General features: G+C 41.6%; 1 protein-coding gene across 12 annotated transcripts in view; it reads right to left on the bottom strand.

Moving 5' to 3' along the window:
- The window catches only part of SP100 (SP100 nuclear antigen), a 136951-nt gene that overhangs the window by 32322 nt on the left and 77589 nt on the right, over positions 1–27040 (bottom strand). For 11 of the 12 annotated variants that reach the window (XM_073020134.1, XM_038001407.2, XM_038001410.2 and 8 more), the window contains 7 exons: positions 18132–18176; positions 14124–14198; positions 9450–9494; positions 8257–8361; positions 6097–6239; positions 4516–4554; positions 1402–1443 (listed from right to left, as the gene is read on the bottom strand). In XM_073020134.1, coding sequence (XP_072876235.1) covers positions 1402–1443; positions 4516–4554; positions 6097–6239; positions 8257–8361; positions 9450–9494; positions 14124–14198; positions 18132–18176 — 494 coding nt within the window. The remainder of the gene's footprint in view (positions 1–1401; positions 1444–4515; positions 4555–6096; positions 6240–8256; positions 8362–9449; positions 9495–14123; positions 14199–18131; positions 18177–27040) is intronic. The other variant, XM_038001405.2, reaches the window with a different exon arrangement.

Here is a 27040-nt window from a genome sequence, read left to right as displayed (position 1 = left end):
GCCAGCACTGTGGGAGGCTGAGGCAGGCAGATCACGAGGTCAGGAGTTCAAGACCAGCCTGGCCAGCATGGTGAAATGCTGTCTCTACTAAAAATATAGAAAATTAGCCAGGCATGGTGGCACACACCTGTAGTCCCAGCTACTTGGGAGGCTGAGGCAGGAGGATTGCCTGAACCCAGCAGGTGGAGGTTGCAGTGAGCCAAGATTGTGCCACTGGACTCCAGCCTGGACAATGGAGCGAGACTCCATCTAAAAAAAAAAAAAAAAAAAGGCGTTTCAATTTGTAAAAAACTCCAAACACTCCCAACTTTGTTGGTGTGTTTTACTGAGTCACTCCTCACATTTGGCTTTCAATAAATCATTACCAAATTATTTCTTCCTGGCCAGCACTGTGGCTCATGCCTGTAATCCTAGCACTTTGGGAGGCTGAGAGGATCACTTGGGTTGGGAACTGGGAGGTTCACTTGAGCTTAGGAGTTCAAGACAAGCCTGGGCAACATAGTGAGACCCTGGCTCTACAACAAATTTAAAAAATTAGCCGATGTGGTGGCATGCACCTGTAGTCCTGGCTATTTGGGAAGCTGAGGTGGGAGGATCACTTAAGCCCAGCAGGTTGAGGCTGCAGTGAGCTGTGATTGTGTCACTGCATTCCAGCCTGGGTGACACAGCAAGATCTTGTCTCAAAGAAATTTATTTATTCCTAAACAGCCTTGATTTTGGTTGATAATGGAGCCTGTGGAATCAGGTTTGTACATCATTGAGCACCAGTCAAGAAGTGAGAGTAAGCATGCCTCATCATTTGCCAAGTGGTGATGGTTTTTGTCCTAACCAGCTCAGCACACTGAGCCTAAACCTCCCTCAAGACGGGCAATAGGGGCTTCATAAGAGACTCACTTTTCCTGTGTGTGTTCCTTTGCAGAACTAATGACAGAGTCCACACCTCGAACTCACCGGCTTGGCTCAGCCTATTCCTTCTGGCTGAGTGAGCTCTGTCTGCACCTTGGAATGGATATTTGGGATTTTCCTGTCCATTCACACCACCTACTTGAAAATGCTTTTATTTTCTGACATTTGATCCTTCTCCCTAATCAGCAGGCCAGCCCTGCCCATTACTACTTCAAGTTCTTGTCTCTGGAGACCTCGGTGATCTAGAGCTCAGTCTCCTGTACTCACTTTCTAAGGGAAATGAGGAAATTTGAAGATTTCTGCTGAAACAAAAGGATGCTTTTGCACTGAAACACCCAATCCCAGACCCAGGTACCTGGCTTGCATCTGCTCATCACACACAGCAACATACTCCAACTGAGACTGAGCATGCTTCGGGGAAAGGCAGTCATGGCATAGTGTGCCTGGAGAAAGACCTGACCTATTTTGGGGTCATAGTTGGAAATTTATACTTACACAAGGGTCAACTAAGGTATTGTTGTGAGACTCCAGTATTCTCTGTTGAAAAAAACAGAAAGATTGGTATAATATTGAGTGTGATTTTTCATTAACCCCACATTCGAACAGACTTCTTTATTTTTAAGGGATTCATGCCACAGCCCTTCTTTCGTTTCATGTCTGCTTTTATGGGCCTGCACATCTAACTGAAGAATAAAAAAGCACTAAATTATGTGTCAGTGACAGTTTGGCCCAATGCAAGTGCCATTTCCTGGCTCTCACACCCCAGACAGGCCTTCATGAAGCCATTCAGGGAGACTGAGCTGGAGCAACTCTGTTGGTCCTCCTACTTCAAGGGGCCTGCAGGCATGTGTGTCTACATTTGGAAGTGTCCAGGTGCGGTGGCTCACGCCTGTAATCCCAGCACTTTAGGAGGCTGAGGAGGGCAGATCACAAAGTCAAGAGATCGAGTCCATCCTGGCCAACATGGTGAAACCCCGTCTCTACTAAAAATACAAAAATTAGCTGGGTGTGGTGGTGCGCTCCTGTAGTCACAGCTACTTGGGAGGCTGAGGGAGGAGAATCGGGAGGAGAATCGCTTGAATCCAGGAGGCAGAAGTTGCAGTGAGCTGAGATTGCACCATTGCACTCTAGTCTGGTGACAGAGCTAGACTCTGTTAAAAAAAAAAAAAAGAAAGTAAAAAAGAAAAAAAGGAAGCGTCATTCCATCCAGAGAGGCTGCGAACGGAATCAGCTGACTCTTCCTCCACAGCTCCCAGTGACCATAGGGCCCAGAGTCCTGGACGCCATGCAGGTGTCCCAGGAAGAACTCCACCCCTTTCTGCAGCTCTCCAGGAACACATCTTTGAAGACAAAATGCCTCCAAGATCCCCAGTACTGTAGCTCTTCTCCTGAAGGTAAGCACCTCTCCACTTTCTCCTGAATCTTGAAAGCTTGCTTTGACCTAGTGTATCTGTGGGATGAAACAATGCCTGCTTCAGCTTTTACCTGTAGCTCAGGGCAGAGAGGCCTTAGACAAACCACTCAGTGTGATCAAAGGCACAATGATAGAAGAGGTGGCCATATTACCACCTGCCAGAAGCAATCTGGGCCTTTTGGCTAAGGTAAAGTATAGTATCTTAGTGGCCTAGAATCTCCCACTCCATCCCATTAGTTATTCACGCAGGTAAGACAATGAAGTTGACAGAATCCTTCAGGTTCATCCTTTTGGCCTCCTTTGTTTTGCATTATTTCATTGGCCAAGCCCATCACCTGGAGCTGTGCAGTGGCTCCACAGTTGTTTGTTGAATGGATACATAAGTGCATGAACAAATGAACACAATTGTCACTTGGGACAAGAGGTTTCTCCCTCTTCCACAGCCAGTAAATGATTAGCTTGGACTTTTACGTCTTATTATCCTGGAGTATCTCAGCTATTGCCAGCAGGTTTAACAAAAAACTTGTCAGCAGGAAAGCTGGCAACAGTAGCGCTTACCACGTGGTGCTGAGAGTGACACAAGTGTTAGAAACAAAGGGGAGGGGAGGGAAGATAGACCCTCCGGGGGGACCCTCTGAGAACGGAGGCAATTGCACCTCTAGAGCTGCGGGCCCTCAGGGAATGGAGAGAGGGTGCCTGTGATGAAGGCATGGGAGATGGCCAACTCAATGGATTAGCCCAGACTGCATCAGCCTTGACTGGCAGCTGGCAGACATGTTTGGTTTTAATAATTATATCAAATAATGTCTCTTTCTCCAGAAAACCCAGTGGATACAGAGCCTAGTCACCGAGTCTCTAGTCATAAAGCCAGTGGAGCAGGTAGCCCCAGGAGCCAACTTCGTAAAGATTGTGACATCCTGGTATGGCAGACATATCCAAGGTCACCCATGTCAGAGCTTATGAAAATCGAAGTTTTTCCATCTCCTTCCTTCACCAGGTTCTCTCTTATACCCAGCCTTGGAGAGGCCATGGAAGGCAATCAGTGATCTCGTCATTTCTCCTTAGAATACACATAGCATGAAGACCACTGGTCTGTGAACTGCACATACTACCTCCATGGAGGGAGAATTCACCTTCACAGATGGAAGTGAGGTCTCTGCAGCCCCTTTGCTGGGGCCAAAGGGCCTCCCCACAAAGGAAAAGATTTTCCAGGTCAGCAGCCTCACAGGGCACTCTGCCTCCCACTCAAAAATTTTCACCTGAAGAACTGTGTGTGTGTGTGTGTGTGTGTGTGTGTGTGTTTGTGTGTGTGTGTGGTGGAAGTAAAAGATAAAAGAAAAGGAGAGAATGTTTTTTGTGGTTTGCTTCCATGGGTGACATATGGCTATATATGCATTTTAGGGGGAATTTTCCATTAGATCATGTGTAGTGACCATGGGATGTTTCTAGGGGAACTTTTGCTTCATATTTATTTCTAAAATGTAGAATCCAGAAAAACCAGTGAAAAACAACCAGTGTTTACGTTGAGGTTGCAAAGGCATATTGATTTGTGCATTTCAAACTCACGCTTATTTTTCCAATGCCAGCCTTATCTTTTATATTTAAAGAAAGTATGGTGCTGGGCATGGTGGCTCATACCTGTAATCCCAGCACTTTGGGAGGCTGAGGAGGGCAAATCACATGAGGTCAGGAGTTTGAGACAAACCTGGCCAACATGGTGGAACCCCATCTCTACTAAAAATACAGAAAAATAGCCGGGCGTCATGCCACATGCCTATAGTCCCAGATACTGGGGAGGCTGAGGCACAAGAATTGCTGGAACCAGGGAGGTGAAGGTTGCAGTGAGCCTAGATCGCACCACTGCACTCCAGCCTGGGTGACAGAACGAGACTCTCTCTTAAAAAAAAAAGAAAAAGTATGGCATTTAGCTCCTTTACTAAAAAACACATACAGTTCAGTTCTGTCTCTTAATCTATTTCTGAGGATTGTTTCTACCTCTATCTCAAACGCTTTGATGCTCAAATGAGCCCTGGACTTATACATTGAATAATGTTTGAAAGCAGCAACTGTAAAAGCATCGTGTTATAAAATCAAAATTTACAATGATGGGTCAATTTAAAGATTGCAAGGCGACAGAGATCGAAAATCAACAACATAATAGACGAGACATTGGCAGAAGGTCACTTGATCATCACCTTTTTTCTTGTGCTTGGTGGTTCTGGCAGAAATTCTTTCTAAAAAAGAAAAGAGAGGAATGATTTGATGGGTTCTTGCTTTCATTTTGTGAGCCTAGTATTTCTGACTGCCTTCCAGATACTCCTACCTGGATATCCCACTATTCACTCAAATTCAAGGTGTTTTCAGGGAAATTACTTTTCATGATTCTCCAGGGATTAAAGGAAGCATTTCAGTGCCTTGCTCTGGCCTCATGACTTCTACAACGAGTCCAGAGAATGCAGCCACCTCATTACTCCCAACTTCTTGACACACTGTGGAACAGATTTGCGTGCTGTCCTTTCTCTGTACGTAGAATGCCCCATTCTACATTTTTGCTAGTTGTTTGTCTTTTTAGGCCTACCTCAGTACAGGAGTTCCACCAAATGGTCCTCAACCTCAAAACCAGACATGACTTTCTCTTCTCCGATCTATTGTACCTCTTCCTGCAGGTGTCTCTTGTGAGAACACTGACACCCTGTCCAGGCCTGTAATTATGAAAGCACAGCCTTCCTTCTGGGAAAGGGCTCACACTTTGTATACCCTCCATAGCTTTAGATGTGGTTCAAGAAGTATTTGCTGAGCAAAGATCTTTTACTTTGTATATTAGTTATTTATTTATTTTTAGAGATGGGGTCTTACTGTGTTGCTCAGGCTGGAGTGCAGTGCAGTGCCTACTCACAGCCACAATCCTACTACTGATCAGCAGGGAAGTATTAACCTGCTCTGTTTCCAACCTGGACTGTTTCACACCTCCTCAGGCACTCTGGTGAGCCCCTATGTTGATGCTGAACTTAGCATGGACACCTGACTGGCATAGTACACTACAGCCCAGAACCCCTGGGCTCAAGTGATTCTCCTGCCTCTGTCTTCTGAGTAAGTGGGACTACAGACATATGCCACTGTGCCTGGCAGAGCCTTTTTTTTAATTGTCAGAGTGGCATGAGGAAGGACTGTCTGTGGGTGTGCAACAGAAAGCACTGTATTTGGAGTTGAAAGACACACGTTCATCTGCAGCAAAGACCCTGTCCCTGCTTTGTAATATCAAGGGGTTGATATGAGAAGCAATGTTACTTTGAAATGCAATTTATTTCTATTCTCTTATAAGAATAAGTTCGAGGTGGCCTATCCAAAGAAATCTTGTTGAAATGTTTTGTAATCCAGGAACTACATATATATATGTATATATGTTAAATATATATGTTAAATATATGTGTGTGTGTGTATTTAACATTTACCTCCCCCCCAAATTTAAGACCTCTACTCCAACTTAAGTTACTTTCATATGACCAAATTCCACGGTTTATTAGTGGCAGAGTCAAGGCCACAATTTACTGTCCAACCTTCAAAAGGGTAAGAAATAAAGTACTTAGAGGATTACGCTGTAATATAAGCCAGCCAACGTAAGGTTCAGGTGAGAATGTTAGTAATAACGTATGCGTTGAGACCTTGGAAGAGGAAGTCATGACGAATTTCTGGACACTGAGAAATTCTGCTAAAGCTTGGTGTTAGTGAAGCGTGACAGCTAAATCCTTGATTTCAGCCATTTGCCGCTAGAATACCTCCATCAGGAACTTCAGGGTGTATCCACCGCAGCGTATACTTAGCTTCCAGTTTTTGGATGCTTCGCGGCCTCCTTCAATTTCGAATTCCCTGGGAGTGAACCACCTTCCATCCTTACTCTGTATACACTTCTTTGAGATTCCTGTAAGACCAAGGCAAGGTGAGCTCCCCAACTGTGAAAACACCTGAACTTGGCCCCCGCCATGCTGGGGTCTGGAGCCTCCCACTTGGGCTCAGGATCGTAGCAGTAGAGTCTGAATTTTCCTGTCAGACATCAGGGGTGCAGGGGTGTCATACCCAGCCTGAAGGAACAGAGATGAAGGGGAGTCTCTTTCGTGTGTGTACATTTCTTTGACCTTCATGCAATGAGACGAAATATTACTACCAACATTTACCTTTTCAACGTATTTTGCTATATTCCAAAGGTCGGAGGTGGGTGCAAAGGATGGCCCTAAAAAATGAGCAGAATTCCTTCTCCTCCCTCCTCTGAGACCTGATATAGAGTCAGCCTGAATTTCAGAGGTGGATGAAGGCACAAAGCCCTCTACCAATCTCTTGGGTCCCCAGGTGGCCCTGGGGAAGCTGTTACTACAGCCACGTCTGCCTTGTCTTGTACCATGTTGTTCAACCAGCAAATGACAATTATGTTTCACATTTTGAACTCATGGCTATTTTGTATTAAAAGTAATTATGGAAATGTTATATAGTGGGAGAAGTTAAATTACCCTTATGCAACATAGTCATGGGGCAAACATTTATATTTGTTGGTGCTCAAAGAACTATGTCGTGGGGAGGTGTCAGTCATGACAGATGAACGTTAGTTCTGTAATTTAACAACTGTAACTTGCAAAGTATTTTATGTCTGTTATTTTATTTTTTCTCATAATAATACACTGAGGCAAGTTATATTATTGTTCTGATTTTGTAGAGAAGGAAGTTCAAGGTTAGAGAGACCGAGCACCTGGCTGTAGATGAATCAGATGCTCTTGCTATAGCTGAAACTTGAATGCAGGTCTTCTGATTCTGAACCTTGTGATCTTACCATTTAGCAGCAGGCTGTACAGATGTTATGGGAATGGGGCTGTGAAAGTTAGTGCTGAGATTCTCAGATGTGTACATTTTCCACTCAAGTATTAAGGTGCTTGCCCTTGTAGTGGGTGCTAGTTGGATGTCTTTTGGGCCTTTCACATAGGGGAAAGGGGAGATGGCCTCATAGGCTAATGTTTTATGAATTTTAAAAGTGTGAAAATGTCATTGTTGTGCAAAACAGAGTTAACAGAGTGGGCCTGAGACTTTCCTTAGAGGGCCTATATGCAAGGTTGCCCATTGTCTATATGCAAGGTTGGCCACTGGCATTTAGGAATTTGGATTTTAAGAGAGTTCTATCATCCGCAGAACTCACTGTGGGCTAAACTGTTTGTAATAAACAACATGGATAGACATATTGTTTATCCATAAAGATAAAGCCCTTTAAAGATAAATCCCTCTTATTTATGGTTATAAACAAATGCAATTTATTTATATTCTCTTACAAGAATAAATTTGAGATAGCCTATCCAAAGAGATCTTGTTGAAATGTTGTGTCATCCGGGAACCACCTATCCTGATGTATTACTTTCAGACATATGTAAATAAATTGCATTTATCTATAACCGTAAACGAAGAAGAGGGCTCACTGTGCCTAAACTGTTTGCACAAATGATACGGTTTATGCTGAACACCCACTTTCCTTCTGGGAATCTGGAATTTTGGTATGTGCTAGGCAGAGGGCGCCTATGTGACTGGTAAAAACCCTGGACTCCTAAACTCAGGCTGGTTTCCCTGGTAGACAACATTTTACCTGTGTTGTCACAGTTTGTTGCTGCAATAATTAAATGACTCCTGCATGACTCCACGGGGAGAGGACTCCTGGAAGCTTGCTTTTGGTTGTCTCTGAACTTCACCCCAAGTGCCTTTTCCCTAGGGTATGTTTTGCATGCTTCACTCATAAACCCTAGTTGTAAATATGATGATGTCCCAAGTCCTAGGAAAGCTCCTAGCAAATCATCAAGCCTGAGGCTGGTTTTGCAGACCCTCAAAGCAGGTGTCTACTCCTAAACAGTATGCTATCTGTGTGGATATTTTCCTGCTGAAAATCGTAGATGGACCAGTACACTCACCTTGTTTGAATCGCTCCTTATATAGAGTTCCCTTCACGTCACCACAGGTCACAGGAAGTGCAGGTAGTTTAAAATTAATATTTTTATCTCTGGGAATTCTTGGACCTGCAAGGAAGCATTTTTTTTTTTTTTCCATTCCATCTTATTTTACAACTGTGCGTTGTTCCTCCCCACCTGTCTTGAGAGCTTTCTTTTATAATTTAAAATGTATTGGAGGAATTTCCCCCATGATTCAGTTACATTTCAAAGTCTTTCTTTCATGGCACATTAGATAGCTGTAGATACTGTTGTCCTCCACTCCACCCTCTAAAATACTACATAACAGCCTGGCGTGTGGTAGGATCTTAACTTTCAACCTGGTTGGTCATATCCACCTATCACACAATGATTTTCCTCCTGATGTTTTGAAGGGAGATTCCCACTCATATTATTGCTTTGACGTTATGTTAAAAAAAAACCCTCAAATTTTAGTCTCATCTCCCCCATTCCAGGCATTGACTGAGGGGATAGAGGGCAGGATGGCAGAGCGGCACCTAATGGGGCACCTTTCAGGGTGGCATCTGTCTCCCTCTTTGCCAACTGCTTTGCTTCACTTCCCTTTCACTTGAGCTTTCTCTGCTGCTAAAAGGGAAGCTTGGTGTGGAGGGTTCTAGAAGAAACTGCACATTGAGAGAGGAAGGATAAAGAGAGATTGACGAAGGGTTCAAATATACCGTTAGATAGAAGAAATAAAACCTGGCATTTTCAATAGATCAATAGGGTGATTATAATTAAAATGAATTGATTATACATCTCAAAATAGCTAAAAGAGAATAATCTGAATGTTCCTGGCATCAAAAAAGGTAAATATTTAAAGTGATGGATATTCCAATAACTCTGATTTGATTATATGAAAGTATCAAATTATCACGCGTACCCCCAAGTATTTTTATCTATTATGTATTAATCAAGCAATCAATAAAAAAGAAAGTGCACATTGCTCAGGGAACCCTGCATGAGCACATGACTGGGGCACTGGGGATCTGGTTCCACTGAAGCAGGTGTTGAGGGTATTAAAATGAACTTCTGGTCAACGTTAAGTCTCCAGTACTAGCTCCATATGCCAATTAAGAAAACTGACTTATTACTCACAGTACAGAATATTAAATATTAAATGTTTAATTATGAAAAACATATCGATCATTTCTTTTTACCTCTTTTTCTTCTCCTTTTCAAAGGTCTATTGTTGGTTTTTCTTCCTGAGAAAGTTGAAACACAACATAAATATTTCTTTGCGTTGCAAATAGTAGTGTTTTACAAAACCACTATTCAAATGCAACTTTTCAGGATCCTGTCTAGAACTTAAAGAAAAACATTAAATGCCTAGATCAGGAGTTGGGAACTTTTTTTGTAAAGGGACGGATAGTAAGTAGTTAAGGTTTTTCAGTTCATAACCTCTGTTGTGACTACTCAGCTCTGTAGTTGTGTCATCAGTGCATCAAAGGATGCGACTGTGGCTGTGTTCCAGTACAACTTTATTTACGGTCAGCTGGATAGATTTGCCTTGTAGGTCACAGCTTGCTGACCTCTGATCTAGACTTGATTACAACCATGATGCTTAACTGAGATGCATCCTATATTTCTCTATTAATATCTCCAAATCATTCCAAATAAATTTGAAACAGTATTTTACCTGCTTCCCAAGCAACAGGGGGAGAGCAATAAAGAAGTTGAACACGTATTCAGTGCTTGTTGTAGGCCAGGAGCTATCGTTAGATCTTTGCCTCTATTAACCGACTTCATCTTTACAACAAAATCTATTAAATAGGCGCTAGTACTATCCTCACTTTACAGATGAGGAAACTGATGCTCAGAGAGAAATATATAAATTAAAATGTTGACAATTTTCTTTGGGAAAGAGTTAGAGATAAAAAGTAGCAACATAAGGTCTCAAGACAGACCTCATGGTAGACTCTACCAGTCAGATGTGTAAACTTGGAAGGTTTTGTACTGAAAATGGTGAGGAAAATGACCAAGGACTTAAAAACTAACCCAATGAAGGCTATTCAAGAGGAACTTGTAGAAATTAAGGCACAAGGCCTAAGAGTTGTATTGTTAAAGATAGCACACAGGATTGACTTAAAAGATATCTCGGGGCCAGGTGCGGTGGCTCACGCCTGTAATCCCAACACTTTGAGAGGCTGAGGTGGGTGGAGTTCTGAGGCTGAGGTCAGGAGTTCAAGACCAGCCTGGCGAAACTGTCTCTACTAAAAATTTAAAAAAAAAAAAAAAAATAGCTGGGCATGGTGGTATGTGCCTGTAATCCCAGCTACTTGGGAGGCTGAGGCAGGAGAATTGCTTGAACCCGGGAGGCAGAGATTGCAGTGAGCCAAGATCACGCCACTGTACTCCAGCCTGGGCGGCAGAGGGAGACTCCATCTCAAAAAAGAAACAAACCTTGGAAGCATGTATCTATGTGTTGATCGATGTGTCCAAACCAAGAGCCAGTCATTCCAGATGTATGTTTAGATCTGCATCATTCTAACGTGTTTGCTGAAGTCAGGGATGCAGAGTGGATGCTCTTTCTTTCTAAAGGTCTGTGCCCATTATTCTGTGCCCATGGCTGGTATCATAGGGTGCTGATTTGGGTCCTGCAAGCCCCAGGAGAAAACCTCCTCCAGATACTCAATCGTGCATGCTTCTTCCTTTGAGCAAATTATGACCAGATTAGGTTGGAAAGGCATCTTTCCTTCAATCTAGCATAAAGAAACCTTGGGATTGATGATACTGTATTTTCTGGGCCTCTGACATAATAATTACTTAGAAGTTTTTTTGTTGTTGTTGTTGTTGTTTTGTTTTTTTTTTTTAAACTTCATCAAGATAAAAATGGTACCATCAGACATTTACTGATAATTTACATGCCAAGAGGAATTATATCCCGAGAAAAAGCATGCTCTACTGCACAAGATGTTGCCCTTAGGAAGTTTATTAAAATATTACAGAGACACATGGAGAGGAGAGATTACTAAACCTGCATAAAGGAATTATAAACTTGGCTATTGAACTAAAAGTGCCCCCCCTACTTTTTTTTTTTTTTTTTTTTTTTTTGAGACTGAGTCTTGCCCTCTTGCTCTGTTCCTCAGGCTGGAGTGCAGTGGCACAGATCTCGGCTCGCTGCAACCTCTACCTCCCGGGTTCAAGTGATTTTCCTTCCTCAACCTCCTGAGTAGCTGGGATTATAGGTGTGCGCCACCACACCCAGCTAATTTTTGTATTTTTAGTAGAGGTGGGGTTTTACCATGTTGCCCAGGCTGGTCTTAAATCCAGGGCTCAAGCAATCCACCTGCCTCAGCCTCCCAGAGTGCTGGGATTACAGGTGTGAGCCACCACACCCAGCCTGAACTAAAGGTTTAAAAGAAACATGTAAAATGTGGAAACATGGAGACCTCAAGGAAGTAGATGAAGCTTTCTTACCACTCCTTGCTTGTCTCTCAGAAAAATTTGCTCTAGATCAATCAGTTTCAAAGACCATGATTGTGCCAAGTGTGGTAGTTGATGCGGTTGCCACAGTAAAATGTCATCCACACAGGGGTGGCTCTGTGTGGGACTCTCCTGTCACTCGTGATGATCAAGTTGCAGGTGCACCCAGGAAAACTGGCCACTTCTAACTCTTCTCTCCTCCTTCCCCCAACTCTCCCTTCTCCCCACAGTTCCATCAAAAGACACTTGTTCTCTGTCTGCTTTCTTCTTTCCCATAAAGTGGTCAAACTGGAGATCCAGCTCTGGCCATAATCTGGGTCTGTTCAGCCCTAGCCATTATTGGTCAATATGTATTCTCTTGCTCTCAGTTTATCTCTGTTTAAATCCTTCTTGGACTGCAGGGATTTCCTTTCAATCAAAACCTATTGAGGGCAAACAACTTCAGGGCAAAACACCAGAAGTTAATTGCACTGCTTCCCAGCTTTTGGCATGGAGACATCTGGGCTGAGGAGGAGATCATGTGTAATAAAGTGCTGCAGAACTGTGCTTTCCAGTGGTCCTTTGTGTGTTTGCTGGCTCCAGCACCTCACTACAATTGTATATCCAGGCAGTCAAATGCCTGGAGACAGTAGGATTTAATTGTTCTTGGGTCTGTCAGTTTTAATTCTATATTAACCATGTAAAATAATAATATGGTCAGAAAAAATTGAAAGTTATTTAAAAATATATATATTTTTTCACAACAGGGACTAATCATTTTTGGCAAAAGAGTATATCACCATGTTTAGGTGATTCTTTGGTTATCTCAGAGTATTAGCAGAAGCCTCAACATCCAAGAATGCCACAATAGGAGCCCAGTACTTCTATATTCTAAGGCAAGATGCCAGTCTATCTGCAAAGAACATGGTAGGGGATTGGGAGCCTGGTTCTGCCAGCATCAGCCTTTCCCACCTTCAGGCCTTATGAGAGAGGCCACATTTCTCTGGAGAGAATTGTCAGACACCTTCTCTCAAGCCAAATGAGAAGGTTTAAAGACATCTAAGCAGGAGATGGACCTCTGTCCCTGGGAATGTCAGACTCACCACTGAGAAGCACAAAGGTGAAGGTCATGTCTAGTTGGGTCAAGGGTGCCAGAGGGCTGAGCTGGGAGCCAGCAGGGAAATAATGAAGAAGCACGATCCCCATGGTCTGGTGCAGACCTTGTGGTTGGGAGCTGGACTGGGTGTTTTTAAGAGATACTCTCACGTGGATTGTGTATCTTCTAGAAGGACCATCCAGTGTCTTAATTCCCAAGCAGGTTGGCCACCACCAACTATGGAGAGCCAGTTGTATACACTGCTTCTGCCATTCTAGTGGGGGAATTCATAGCCAAAGGAGATATATATATATATATATATATATATATATATATATATATATCTCACACACACACACATATATAAGTATGTATGTATATAGAGAGAGTCTATATGAAGTTATGTGGCCAGAGAAAGAGTTTTAGGTGTCAAAACTCTTTTAGATGACAAATTTGTCTGTAAATTTGAGCAGGATAACAACAGGGCAGTCTGGCAGGAGATGGTGTCTGTCTTCTCTGTTTGCCTCCTCCTTCATGCACCTTTCTCCTGGCTGAAGGAGCAGCTCAGCAGAGTTCCAGAATCATCTGCAAATTGCACAGGGAGGATGCTTTGCATTTCAGAGCCTCTATGTGGTAGAGGTGGGGACTGAAGAGCTGACTTAGTAGAAACAGGTGTAAAGGTCTTAAAATGAACTTGAGGATGCTGAGCTGCTGTTCCAACCCTTCCAGTCAGTGACACTAGGGAAGAGGCACAGTCTACGAGGGCTCTGTGCTGATGATGCTGATGATGCAGGAGAGGGGGCTGTCTATGGTTTTTACTGAGTCCTGTAGGAGATCCACGGAATGAGAAGCCACATGGGAAGCTGGGATGGGCCTTGGAGGGCAGCCAGTCTAGCCTAACTGACCTAATTTCACTTTACAGGTAAGTAAACTGTAATTTACTTGGGGCAGACCCAAGTCCATGCAATTACCACATGGTGATAAGCAAGAGGAGGGACAGCTACATCACTTGTGAATTACACGGGTTCTGTCTGTTTTGTTTTTGTTTCTATGCCAACAACTATTTCTGGCCTTGAAAGTTATCAGTTCAGCAGAGGAAGCACTGCAGGCAGCTCCTGGGCCCTGGGGTCAGGTTGCAGATTCATCACCTAGCTGCTTGTTTGTGGTGTTATCATCTTTTTCTCCCTAACATATCTTGGAACTTGACTAAATCTGATATATTTCTCAACAGTAAGTACAGCGACATAAAGCAATTAGGAAAAAAATGTTTTTTACTAAGAGCATGAACATTTACACATTATTTATTTAAAATGTATTTTTTTTTTTTTTTTACCTCTTGGTTGCCGTCTTTCCTTTGGGACTTTGTTATTCCGAGTTAAGTGTTTTCTATGTCTGTGTTTCTTTCTCCCTGAGAAAATAAGAAAATATAAATATGGATGGTGTAAAAAACTCACATTTATATAATAGTGCTCTCGAAAATTTTATTTAGCTATAACTTTTCCAGAGCTTAACACACAAAGAAAAATACGTAACACATAGCCTTGCAATGACCAAGCCTTTGGTGGTTAACCTGGGTTCATCCTAGATTTTCTTTTCCTTACTGTGACATTAATCCAAATTCATTTGTCCCCCTACATTAATTTTAAAAAGAACTTAAGACAGTTTCATTTATATCCCAAAGAATACTGTAAGAATAATAATAATGATGAGGGCTAAGACTTAAGTGCTTATTATGTGCTAGACATGAACACAAGATATGTACATCTACTAATTCATTTATGAGATAGAGACTTTTACTCCCCCTATTACCAATGAAGAAACTTCAGCATACAGATATTGCAAAATGAAGTGAAGCATTGCAGATTTCCTCTGGTTGTGAGGAAATCAATGGCAGCAACGCAAGAATTTGGATTGTCCCACTCATTTTGATGATGAGACACCAGCCACCATCTTAGCCCTCAGTGAAGGCATTGAGGCTGAAAATACAGTGAAAATGACCAAAGACCTTATTCACATAGGTTTGGCCAAAAAATTAGGACCTAAGGAACTAACCAAGAGACTATTGCCCAAGGGGAATTTGTATAGAGATTCAAGTCCCAGAAAGCCTCGTGGTTAGGACTAACAAAGGGTTGATTGAAACCCTATCTCGGGAGTATGCTGTTAGATTCAGCAGGTGATGGGGGTAGGTAGAAAGACAGTGAGGTATGTGCAGGAGCATCTCATGAGTGCCATGTTTAAAGGTGCTGATCTCTTAGGCAAGGCCATAAAGTTCCTCTCCTCTCCTCTCCTGTCCTCTCCTCTCCTCCCCTCTCCTCCCTACCCTCCCCTCCTCTCCTTCCCTTTATCCTTCCCTCCCTCCCTCTTTCCCTTCCCATGCTGTCTCCCTGTATTTTTCTTTCCTTTCTTTCTTTCTATGACCTGGCCACAATTTGAACTTGTCCAGCCATAGATATCTTAGACAAACAAAGACTCTTTTTCTGTCCCTCTATGTCTTTGGTCCTGTTGTAGTCGCCTGTCATCAAAGTCCATTGAGGACAAACAAATTAGTGGTGTACAAGTAGTTTAGTTCAGTTTACTTGAGTTCTACTTACAAGGAGATTTGGAGCTTAAGATCTGCTAATACTATGGAGCTCTTGTGACTTCCTTTGTAATTATTCTATGCAAATTGTCTTGCTCAAATACCCCACAGGAAGTAGTGTGGCAATTCTTGGATTTCCTATCCAAGTGCTAACAGTTAACATCATGTTCTTGCTATAGAAGTTGAGTAACGTGCTCCTCCCTCCTTAAGGCAACTGAGAAGACTACAACTTCAAGGTAACTGATCTTCACCTTCAGGAGTTTGAGGAAGGCAGAGACATTTATAGACTCAATCCTAGAATGTCGAGAGGGTCTGAAGAGTCGTAATTGCTATAGGTCTCCCTGGGGAAAGGAGGAGCTCACTTAGGTCTTCTTGAGAGATGTTCTGTCTGGGGGAATCACTTGGGTGGATGAGTTGACCCCAGCAGGAGTGTAGTGTGGACCTCCCAGAGCTGGGAGACTGAGGGAATTGGTAAGCAGCCAGTTGAAGTTCCTGAATTAGGGGAACTTCAGTTGAGAGGTTCTCTCTAAGTTGAGTGTCTCTGAAGAACTCACAAATGAATATGGCTCATGCATCCACCAATATTTCGGAGACACAAAAATCTGTAAGGTTGGTGCAAAAGTAATTGCAGTTTTTGCCATTCTTTTTTTTTTTTTTTAAGGCAAAACCCACAATTACTTTTGCACCAAGCTATATAGTATGAGGGCCATTCCTGCTCCTGTCCACTTCTTTCTCCCCCTCCTCCTAGACCCAAATTAGTTGAAAGCAATAGACACTCAGTGGAGTTGGAGAGGAAGTGTAGATGAAAGTAAATGCTGACTTCACCCAGCTTCCTACCACATGGTTTCCAGTTTTAATATTATATCAGCTCAGGCTTTTAAATATTAAATGAGATATTACTGCTAAAAGGGACTAGCATAGCTCTAGGGCTTACCTAAGACTTCATTCATGGGCAAGAAAATAACTATTTGAGAGAACAGGTTTGAAAAGTAAGTAGAAGGAATAAATGTGATTTCTGCTTAGATTTAACAAATCCAAGTATTTTAATAAAATAGTTAAGGTAGAGAGGCTTCCATAGAAACTGGTAAAAACATGAAGGAAGAAACATTTTAGACCTGGGTAAGTACAAACTAGAATATAACCAAGATGACAGATAGGTATAGAAATAAAAATGACAGAGATGCTGGAAATATTACATGTATATACTTACTTATAGTAGAGTTATATTTAAAGTTATATTTGAAAATAGTTATATCATATATAAACATATGTATCTATGTGTATGAGTGACAGACAGAAATAATTAGAAATCATGGGAAAAAATATATCCAAATATGCTTTAGCTCTAGAGGAAAAAGTGCTGCCATCTCTACAGTGCCATATCAACTTGCCAGAAATATTTTACAAGATGTAAAACAAAAAAATTAAATAAGGTATGCAAGAGAAACATAAGTAGAATGGGAGAGGGAAGGAAATAAAGGAGAGACAAAGAAGAGGAAGAAAAGGAGGAATGCAATAAACATAAAATCCACAAGATCTGATGAAGAGAATGGAGTGCCACATCTTTTTTATCTTCAAGTGCCCAGTGTGGCATATGCTCTGATTGAGTTTGGTTCACTGCCTGTAATCCCAGCATTTTGGGAGGCCGAGGCAGGTGGATCACCTGAGATCAGGAGTTCAAGACCAGTCTGGCCAACATGACGAAACCCTGTCTTTACTACAAATACAAAAATTAGCCTGTAATCCCAGCTACTTGGGAGGCTGAGGCAGGAGAATTGCTTGAACCTGGGAGGCGGAGGTTGCAGTGAGCTGAGATCGTAGCACTGTACTCCAGCCTGGGTGACAGAGGAAGACTCCATCTCAAAAAAGAAAATAAATAAATAAAATAAAATAAAATAAAATAACCCCGTGTTTCTCAGGCTTCAATCTGATGTGGCACCAGTACTCTGGCTTCCATGTAATTGATTCAAGTTATCTCTGTCTATTTCTTCATGTTCTGTCCCGGACTGTATTAGTTACAACACACCTTTCTAACACTTCCTCCTGTTGCCTCATTTCCTAATCAGGCCTGGCATGTCTCTGCCCACATAGCTCTGTAATGCCTCTCAGCTTCCAGCTCCTGTGCTTGCCAAAGAGTCTCAGGTGACAAAAAGGCTGGATCTGAATCAATGGAGAGTCTGAGTTTTCCTCTTTATTTAAGGGAATCAGTGACTTTGGAGGCAAACATGAAGGGCAAGTAGGCATATTGCTATTTGTCACCCATAATCATTCCTTCTTCCATAAGAATAGACTTACAGCTGAACCAAAGACTGCCTGGCCAGCGTTACATTTCTCAGCCTCACTTTGCAGCTAGCCCTGGCCATGTAACCAAGTTTTGGCCAATGGAATGTTGGCAGAAGACTTCTGAGTCTTTCTATTAAAATAAACAAATGGCTGGTTCTTTTGTCAGTTTTTGGTTTTTTTCTTTCCCACTGGTTGGGAGACAATGTCGACCAGATCAGCCCTTGTGGACCCACTGTTGGAAACCTCATGTCAAGGAAGGCAGACTGCCTACCACTTCTGGGCTCTTAGATTATTTGTTTTAAGCCACTGTATTTTGGGATCTGTTTGTTACAATGACTTAGCTGGTACTCTAAATAATCCATTGGGTCTGAAGCTACCATGGCCCATAGGAGATTTTGAGGCTGCAGCAAGGATGGGGTCTGGCAGGAAGAACAGGACCACAGCGAGTTCAAAGGAGTAAATCCCCACATTTCTTCTTACCTCTTTGGAGACCATTTACTTTAAGTATATGTTTTCTCTTTTTTCCTGCACACAGAAAAGAAAGAAAATAATCCTCTATAACTATAAACAAAGATTTATACACTTTTTATGTCAATAGTTTCCAAGTATTTAATTTTGTTTTCCTTCCACTTTTGTGAGGCTAAGTCCTTGGCTACCAACATCCCATCTTGGTTATTGTCACACAGAAACCAGTAACCACAAAGCAACCTGTTTTCACACAGTGTTAGTCATTTATACTATGCTTGTACATATCCATATGTGGTCTTATCATTCACAATAAAGAAAGATTTTTAAGTAACTGAAATCAAGCAGAAGGTGACAGGAGCAGCAGAAGAGTACCAGGAGGGTCAAACGATAGTAGGTCTAAGAAATCACCAGTGATGGCCGGGCACAGTGGCTTGTGCCTGGAATCCTAGCACTTTGGGAGGCCAAGGTGGGTGGATCACTTGTAGGCCAGGAGTTTGAGACCAGCCTGACCAACATGGCAAAATCCTATCTCTACTAAAAATACAAAAATTAGCCTGGAGTGGTGCCATGCACCTGTAGTCCCAGCTACTTGGGAGGCTGAGGCAGGATAATTGCTTGAACCTGGAAGGAGATTGCAGTGAACTGTGATCGTGCCACTGCACTTCAGTCTGGGCGATAGAGTAAGACTCCGTCTCAATAAATAAATAAATAAATAAATAAATAAATAAATAAATAAAAAAAATAAAAAAGAAAGAAATTACCAGTGAAGTACACTTCGTGGAATTCAGAGGCATGCTTTGAATAGCTAAGGCTGTAATTGTGTTTATAACAGCCAGAACTTAAGAAATAAGTAGGAAAAAAATCAGAAATGAAGACAAATTTAGAAGAAAAATAAAGGAGATTAGGCATTTCAGAAATTAAAGTGAAGGACATATATTACAGAAATAGGAAAAGGAAACAAGAAATTTTAAAAATGATTAAACAAATTAGAAAACAAGCTTGGCGCAGTGGCTCACCCCTGTAATCTTAGCACTTTGGGAGGCTGAGGCAGGTGGATCACCTGAGCTCAGGAGTTTGAGACCAGCCTGGCCAACATGGCGAAACCCCGTCTCTCTTACAAATAAAAAATTTAGCCGGCATAGTGGCACATGCCTGTAGTCCCAGCTACTTGGGAGGCTGAGGCAGGAGAATCGCTTGAACCTGGGAGGCGGATGTTGCAGTGATCTGAGATGACTCCACTGCACTCCAGCCTGGGTGACAGAGTGAGACACTGTTTCAAAAATAAAATAACATAAAATAAAAATTAGAGAGAAAATAATCAATGTAAGTGAACAAATTATTGGAGTTCCCAAAGCAGAAAATCAAAATAATAGAAGAAATACCTGATGAAAAAAGTTTGTGGAATTATAATATAAATTGAAATGTATACATCAAAAGTACCTATCTCTTCACCCTGTCACAGAGAAATTGACCCAAAATAGCCAACACTGAGATATATTTCCAACACATTTATTGGACTTTAAAGATAAAGAAATAATTGAATGGGCAGTGTAGGCAAAAAGTTATTTTCAAGGGAGACTTATTGGCCACAAAATTTTCCACAGCAACTTTTAATGCCACAGGAAAGTGGAGAAAAACCTGTAAGATATTTCTAGAAATAAAGAATGAGCAAACTATTTTTCAGGTATAAATAACACAAACAAATTTGAACAGAAAAATTCTTGGAATATAGTTTCTGAGTCCTCATTACTAGAAGATATACTTCAGCAAACTAAGGTAGAGCTGAAAATTCTGGCAAAAGGACCAAAATAAAAGTAGGCAGTAGGGTGACAGATGAGAATATGAAGTGCATATGCTCTGACAATATAGGAATAGTATAATAACAAAAAATATGAGGAGAAGGGTTAGGTGCAGTGGCTCATGCCTGTAATCCCAGCACTTTGGGAACCATAGGTGGAAAGATCACTTGAAGCCAGAAGTTTGAGACCAGCTTAGGCAACCTAGCAAGACCTCATCTCTACAAAATATTTGAAAGAATTAGCAAGCTATGGTGGTGCACACCTGCAGTCCTAACTGCTCAGGAGGCTGAGGTAAGAGGATTACTGGAGCCCAGGAGTTAGAGGTTGCAGCTAATATTGCATCACTGCCCTCTAGCATGGGTGACAGAGTGAGACCCTGTCTCAAACAAAACAAAACAAACAAACAAACACAAAACAGGGAAGAGAAAGCAAAAATAGGCTGTAGAGCAAGTTCTTTGTTTATTTTAAAAGTAGGAGTCCAAAGGTATTGTGTTGATGTAAAGCAAGGTTAATGGCTGAAAGGTAAACATGGTAATGTCATGGCCTAAAATTGGGTGGGAGAGGAAAAAGACTGGACAATGGAATGGCACACAGGCTGATTTTATAAATCTTCTGGGTGGGAAACTAAAGGGTACTGTCTAAAATAGAGCACCAAAGGAATCATATAAAGGTAATCCTAAAAGTAATCACTAGAACAAAATGCAAACCTTCTTTAAATTGGAAGTATACGCTCCTAACCACTGAGAAAATACGAAATGAGTGTGGGCTGCTTACCCATTCATTTATTTCAAGGGAAAGACTCAGAGGTGGCTCATATATCTTCTGCTCATGTGCCGTTGGCTAGAACCTAATGACATGGTCACAGTGAACTGTAAGGAAGGCTGAAAGTATAATGATATGGTCTGGCTCTGTGTCTCCAAACCTCATGTCACATTGTAATCACCATGTGTTGGGGGAGGGGCCTGGTGGAAGGTGATTGGATCACAGGGGCAGATTTTCCCCTTGCTGATCTTATGATAGTGAGTTCTCACAAGATCTGGTGGTTTAAAAATGTGGCACTTCAGCAGCCAGCACTGGAACTCACAACTGCCTAAAATGCTAAGTTCCCTTGGCAGGGGAAGCGTGGCATCCATCTCTACAGCTCCAGGCCATGCTTTTCCTCAGCTGGAGCAAGGGAGACTGGACGGCTTGGTCCCAAGACGTGTCCCCCAAAGCCCAACACACTGGCTGTGGCCTACTGCAGCCAGAGTGCCTCTTCAGGCCTGACCCTGACTCATCCTTCCTCACTGGATGGGGCTTCCCTGCAGGAACTCCAATAACTCCAGCCAGAGGTTCAGGGACAGAACCCATATCTCCTTGGGCCTGAGCCCATAGAGAAAAGGCCACAGTCTCCATGAACCAGCAGACTTAGCCTTTCCTCCTGGTAGTTCTGAGGAATCCGGGCAGCCCAGACAACTTGGTTTCTGGTTTCCCCCCAGCAAAGCACACCTCCTACACCAAGGAACAGTCATTGTGCTTCATTGAATAAAGCCTCCAAGAAATATGGGACTTTATAAAAAGACTAAACCTACGATTGATTGGAGTACCTGAAAGAGATGGGAAGAATGGAAACAAGCTGGAAAACATACTTCAGGATATTATCTAGGAGAACTTTCCCAACCTAGCAAGGCAGGCCAACATGCAAATTCAGGAAATACAGAGAACACCACCTAGATAATCCACGAGAAGGTCAATCCCAAGACACATGATCATCAGATTCTCCAAGGTCCAAATGAAGGAAAGACCAGAGAGAAAGGCCAGGTCACCTACAAAGGGAAGCCCATCAGACTAAACAGTAGACCTCTCAACAGAAACTCTACAAGCCAGAAAAGATGGGGTGCTAATATTCATTATTCTTAAAGAAAAAAATTTTCAGTACAGAATTTTATATCCAGCCAAACTAAGCTCCATAAGTGAAGGAGAAATAAAATCCTTTTCAGACAAGCAAATGCTGAGGGATTTTGTTACTACTAGGCCTGCCTTGCAAGAGTTCCTGAAAGATGCACTAAATAAATAAAGAAAAAGCCAGTACCAGCCGCTGCAAAACACACTAAAATATAAAGACCAATGACACTGAAAAATCTGCATCAACTAGTGTGCAAAATAACCAGATAGCATCTTGATGACAAGATCAAATTCATGCATAACAATACTAACCTTAAATGTAAATGGGCTAAATGCCCCAGTTAAAAGATACAGACTGGCAAATTGGATAAAGAGTCAAGACCCATTGGTGTGCTATATTCAGGAGACCCATCTCACCTGCAAAGACATGCATAGGCTCAAAATAAGGGAATGGAGGAAAATTTACCAAGCAAATAGAAAGGAAAAAAAAAAAAAAAGCAGAGGTTGCAATCTTAGTCTCTGACAAAACAGACTTTAAATCAACAAAGATCAAAAAAGACAAAGAAGGGCATTACATAATGGTAAAGGGAAAAATTCAACAAGAAGAGCTAACTATTCTAAATATATATGCACCCAATATAGGAGCACCCAGATTCATAAAACAAGTCCTTAGACTCCCACATAATAATAGTGGGAGACTGTAACACCCCGCTGTCAATATTAGACAGATCAATGAGACAGAAAATTAAGGATATTCAGGACTTGAACTCAGTTGTGGATCAAGTGGACCTAATAGACATCTACAGAACTCTCCACCCTAAATCAACAGAATATATATTCTTTTCAGTGTCACATGGCACCTATTCTAAAATCGACCACATAATTGGAAGTAAAACACTCCTCAGCAAGTGCAAAGAACTGAAATCGTAACAGACAGTCTCTCAGACCACAGCACAATCAAATTAGAACTCAGGACTAAGAAACTCACTCAAAACCACTCAATTACATGGAAATTAAACAACCTGCTCCTCAATGACTCCTGGGTAAATAATGAAATTAAGGCAGAAATCAGGAAGTTCTTTGAAACTAATGAGAACAAAAAGACAATGTACCAAAATCTCTGGGATACAGCTAAAGCAATATTAAGAGGGAAATTTATAGCACTAAATGCCCACATCAGAAAGCTAGAAAGATCTAAAATCGATACCCTAATATCACAATTAAAAGAGCCAGAGAGACAAGAGCAAACTAATCCCCAAAACCAGGAGCTGGTTATTTGAAAAAATTACCAAAATAGACAGACTGCTAGATAGGCTAATAAAGAAGAAAAGAGAGAAGAATCAAATAGACACAATAAAAAATGATAAAGGGGATATTACCACTGACCCCACAGAAGTACAAACTACCATCAGAGAATACTACAAACACCTCTACACAAACTAGAAAATCTAGAAGAAACGGATAAATTCCTGGAAACATACACCCTCCCAAGACTAAACCAGGAAGAAATCGAATCCCTGAATAGATCAATAACAAGTTCTGAAATTGAGGCAGTAATTAAAAGTCCATCAACCAAATAAAGCCCAGGACCAGACTGATTCACAGCTGAATTCTACCAGAGGTACAAAGAGTAGCTGGTACCTTTCTTTCTGAAACTATTCCAAACAATTGAAAATGAGTGACTCCTCCCTAACTCATTTTATGAAGCCAGCATCATCCTGATACCAAAACCTGGCAGAGACACAATAAAAAAAGGAAACTTCCATCCAATATCTCTGATGAACATCAATGCAAGAATTCTCAATAAAATACTGGCAAACTGAATCCAGCAGCAGATTAAAAAACTTATCCATCATGATCAAGTCAGCTTCATCCCTGGGATGCAAGGCTGGTTCAACATATGTAGATCAATAAATGTAATCCATCACATAAACAGAACCAAAGAAAAACCACACGATTATCTCAATAGATGCAGAAAAGGTCTTTGAAAAAATTCAACATCCCTTCCTGTTAAAAACTCTTGGCCAGGCGTGGTGGCTCACACCTGTAATCCCAGCACTTTGGGAGGCCAAGGCAGGTGGATCATGAGGTCAGGAGATTGAGACCATCCTGGTTAACATGGTGAAACACTGTCTCTACTAAAAATACAAAAAATGAGCCAGGTGTGGTGGCGGGTGCCTGTAGTCCCAGCTACTTGGGAGGCTGAGGCGGGAGAATGGTGTGAACCTGGGAGGTGGAGCCTGCAGTGAGCCGAGATCATGCCACTGCACTCCAGCCTGGGCAACAGAGTGAGACTCTGTCTCAAACAACAACAAAAACCCAAACAAACAAACAAAAAAAACTCTCAATACACTAGGTATTGATGAGACATACCTCCAAATAATAAGAGCTATTTATGACAAACCCACAGCCAATATCATACTGAATGGGCAAAAGCTGGAAGCATTCCCTTTGAAAACCGGCCCAGGACAAGGATGCCCTCTCTCACCACTCCTGTTCAACATAGTATTGGAAGTTCTGGCAAGAGAAAGAAATAAAGAGTATTCAAATAGGGAGAGAGGAAGTCAGATTGTCTATACTTGCAGATGACATGACTTTATATTCAGAAAACCCCATCATCTGAGCCTCAAAATTCCTTAAACTGATAAGGAATGTCAGCAAAATCTCAGGATACAAAATCAATGTGCAAAAATCACAAGCATTCCTTTACACCATCAATAGGCAAGCAGAGAGCCAAATCATGAATGAACTCCCATTCACAATCACTACAAAAAGAATAAAATACCTAGGAATACAGTTTAAAAAGGATGTGAAGGACCTCTTCAAGGAGAACTACAAACCACTGCTCAAGGAAATAAAAGAGGACACAAACAAACAAAAAAAGTTCCAACCTCATGGATAGGAAGAATCAGTATAATGAAAATGACCATACTGCCCAAAGTAATTTATAGATTAAATGCCATTCCCATCAAACTACCATTGACATTCTTCACAGAATTAGAAAAGACTACTTTGAATTTCATGTGGAATCAAGGAAGACCCCGTACAGCCAAGACAATCTTAAGCAAAAAGAACAAAGCTGGAGGCATCACCCTAGCTGACTTCAAATTATACTACAGGGCTACAGTAACCAAAACACCAAGGTACTGGTACCAAAACAGACACATAGACCAATGGAACAGAACAGAGACCTCAGAAATAACACCACACATCTATAACCATCTGATCTTTGACAAACCTGACAAAGACAAGTAATGGGGAAGGGATCTCCTATTTAATAAATGGTGCTGGGAAAACTGGCTAGCCATATGTAGAAAACTGAAACTGGACCCTTTCCTTATGCCTTATACAAAAATTAACTCAGGATGGATTAAAGACTTAAAATGTATAACCCAAAGCCATAAAAACCCTAGAAGAAAACATAGGCAAAACATTGAGGACACAGGTGTGGACAAAGGCTTCAGGATGAAAACGCCCAAAGCAATTGCAACAAAAACCACAATTGACAAATGGGATCTAATTAAACTAAAAAGCTTCTGCACAGCAAAAGAAACGATCATCAGAACGAACATGCAGTCTACAGAATGTGAGAAAATTTTTGCAATCTAGCCATCTGACAAAGGTCTAATATCTAGAATTTACAAGGAACTTAAACAAATTTACAAGAAAAAAACAAACAACACCATCAAAAAGTGGGCAAAGGATATGAAAAGACATTTCTCAAAAGAAGACATTTATGTGGCCAACAAACATATGAAAATATGCTCAACATCACTGAACATTAGAGAAATGCAAATCAAAACCACAATGAGTTACCATCTCACACCAGTCAGAATGGTAATTATTAAAAAGTCAAGAAACAACAGCTGCTGGTGAGGCTGTGAATAAATAGGAACACTTTTACACTGTTGGCGGGCATGTAAATTAGTTCAACCATTGTGGAAGACAGTATGGCGATTCCTCAAGGATCTGGAACCAGAAATACCATTTGACCTAGCAATCCCATTACTGGGTATATACCCAAAGGAATATAAATCATTCTACTATAAAGACACATGCACACGTATGTTTATTGCAGCACTATTTGCAATAGCATAGCCATGGATCCAAACCAGATGCCCATCAATGATAGACTGGATAAAGAAAATGTGGTACATATACACCATGGAATACTATGCAGCCATAAAAAGGAATGAGATCATGTGCTTTGCAGGGACATGGATGAAGCTGGAAGCAATTATTCTTAGCAAACTGACCAGGAACAGAAAACCAAACACTGTATGTTCTCACTCACAAGTGGGAGTTGAACAATGAGAACACATGGACACAGGGAGAGGAACACACTAGGACCCATTGTGGGGTGGGAGGTGAGGGGAGTGAACTTAGAGGACGGGTCAATAAGTACAGCAAACCTCCATGACACATATATACCTATGTAACAAACCTGCACATTCCGCACATGTACCCCAGAACTTAAAAAACAAACAAACAAACAAAAACGCCTGTAATCCCAGCACTTTGGGAGGCTGAGCAGGCGGATCACGAGGTCAGGAGATCAAGACCATCTTGGCTAACACGGTGAAACCCTGTCTCTACGAAAACTACAAAAAATGAGCCGGGCATGGTGGCGCACGCCTGTAGTCCCAGCTACTCAGGAGGCTGAGGCAGTAGAATGGCGTGAGCCCGGGAGGCAGAGCTTGCAGTGAGCCGCGATAGCGCCACTGCACTCCAGCCTGTGACAGAGCGAGACTTCGTCTCAAAAAAAAACAAAAAACAAAAAACAAAAACCAAAACAACCAACCAACAAACAAAAAAAAACTGTGGCACTTCCCTTTAGCTCACCCTCTCTCCTGGGTTGCCATGGTAAGATGTGCTTGCTTCCCCTTCACCTTCTGCTGCGATTCTAAGTTTCCTGAGGCCTCCCAGCTGTGTGGAACTGTGAGTCAATTAAACCTCTTTATTAAAATAAATTACCCAGTCTCAGGTAGTTCTTTATAACAGTGTGAGAATAGACTAATACAGATAGTCTCAGCTAGGTAGCCACTAGTTAGTTGTAACCACTAGAAGAAAAGTGCAAATATTCCTTAGTATCGGAAGTACACACATGCACATAAAATGCATAGAAGACAGAATGCAGAGTGTTGACCTAAAAAAAATCCAAATCCCTAGAATATATAATATAAACCAATGTGACTAAAACAAAATCAAACATCTTGGTTCTATCAATAAAAGTAAATG

Source organism: Chlorocebus sabaeus, chromosome 10, assembly GCF_047675955.1.
Source record: "Chlorocebus sabaeus isolate Y175 chromosome 10, mChlSab1.0.hap1, whole genome shotgun sequence".
NCBI lineage: Eukaryota > Metazoa > Chordata > Mammalia > Primates > Cercopithecidae > Chlorocebus > Chlorocebus sabaeus.
Note: the sequence above shows the minus strand (reverse complement) of the source record. Positions and strands in the feature narration are given on the sequence as shown.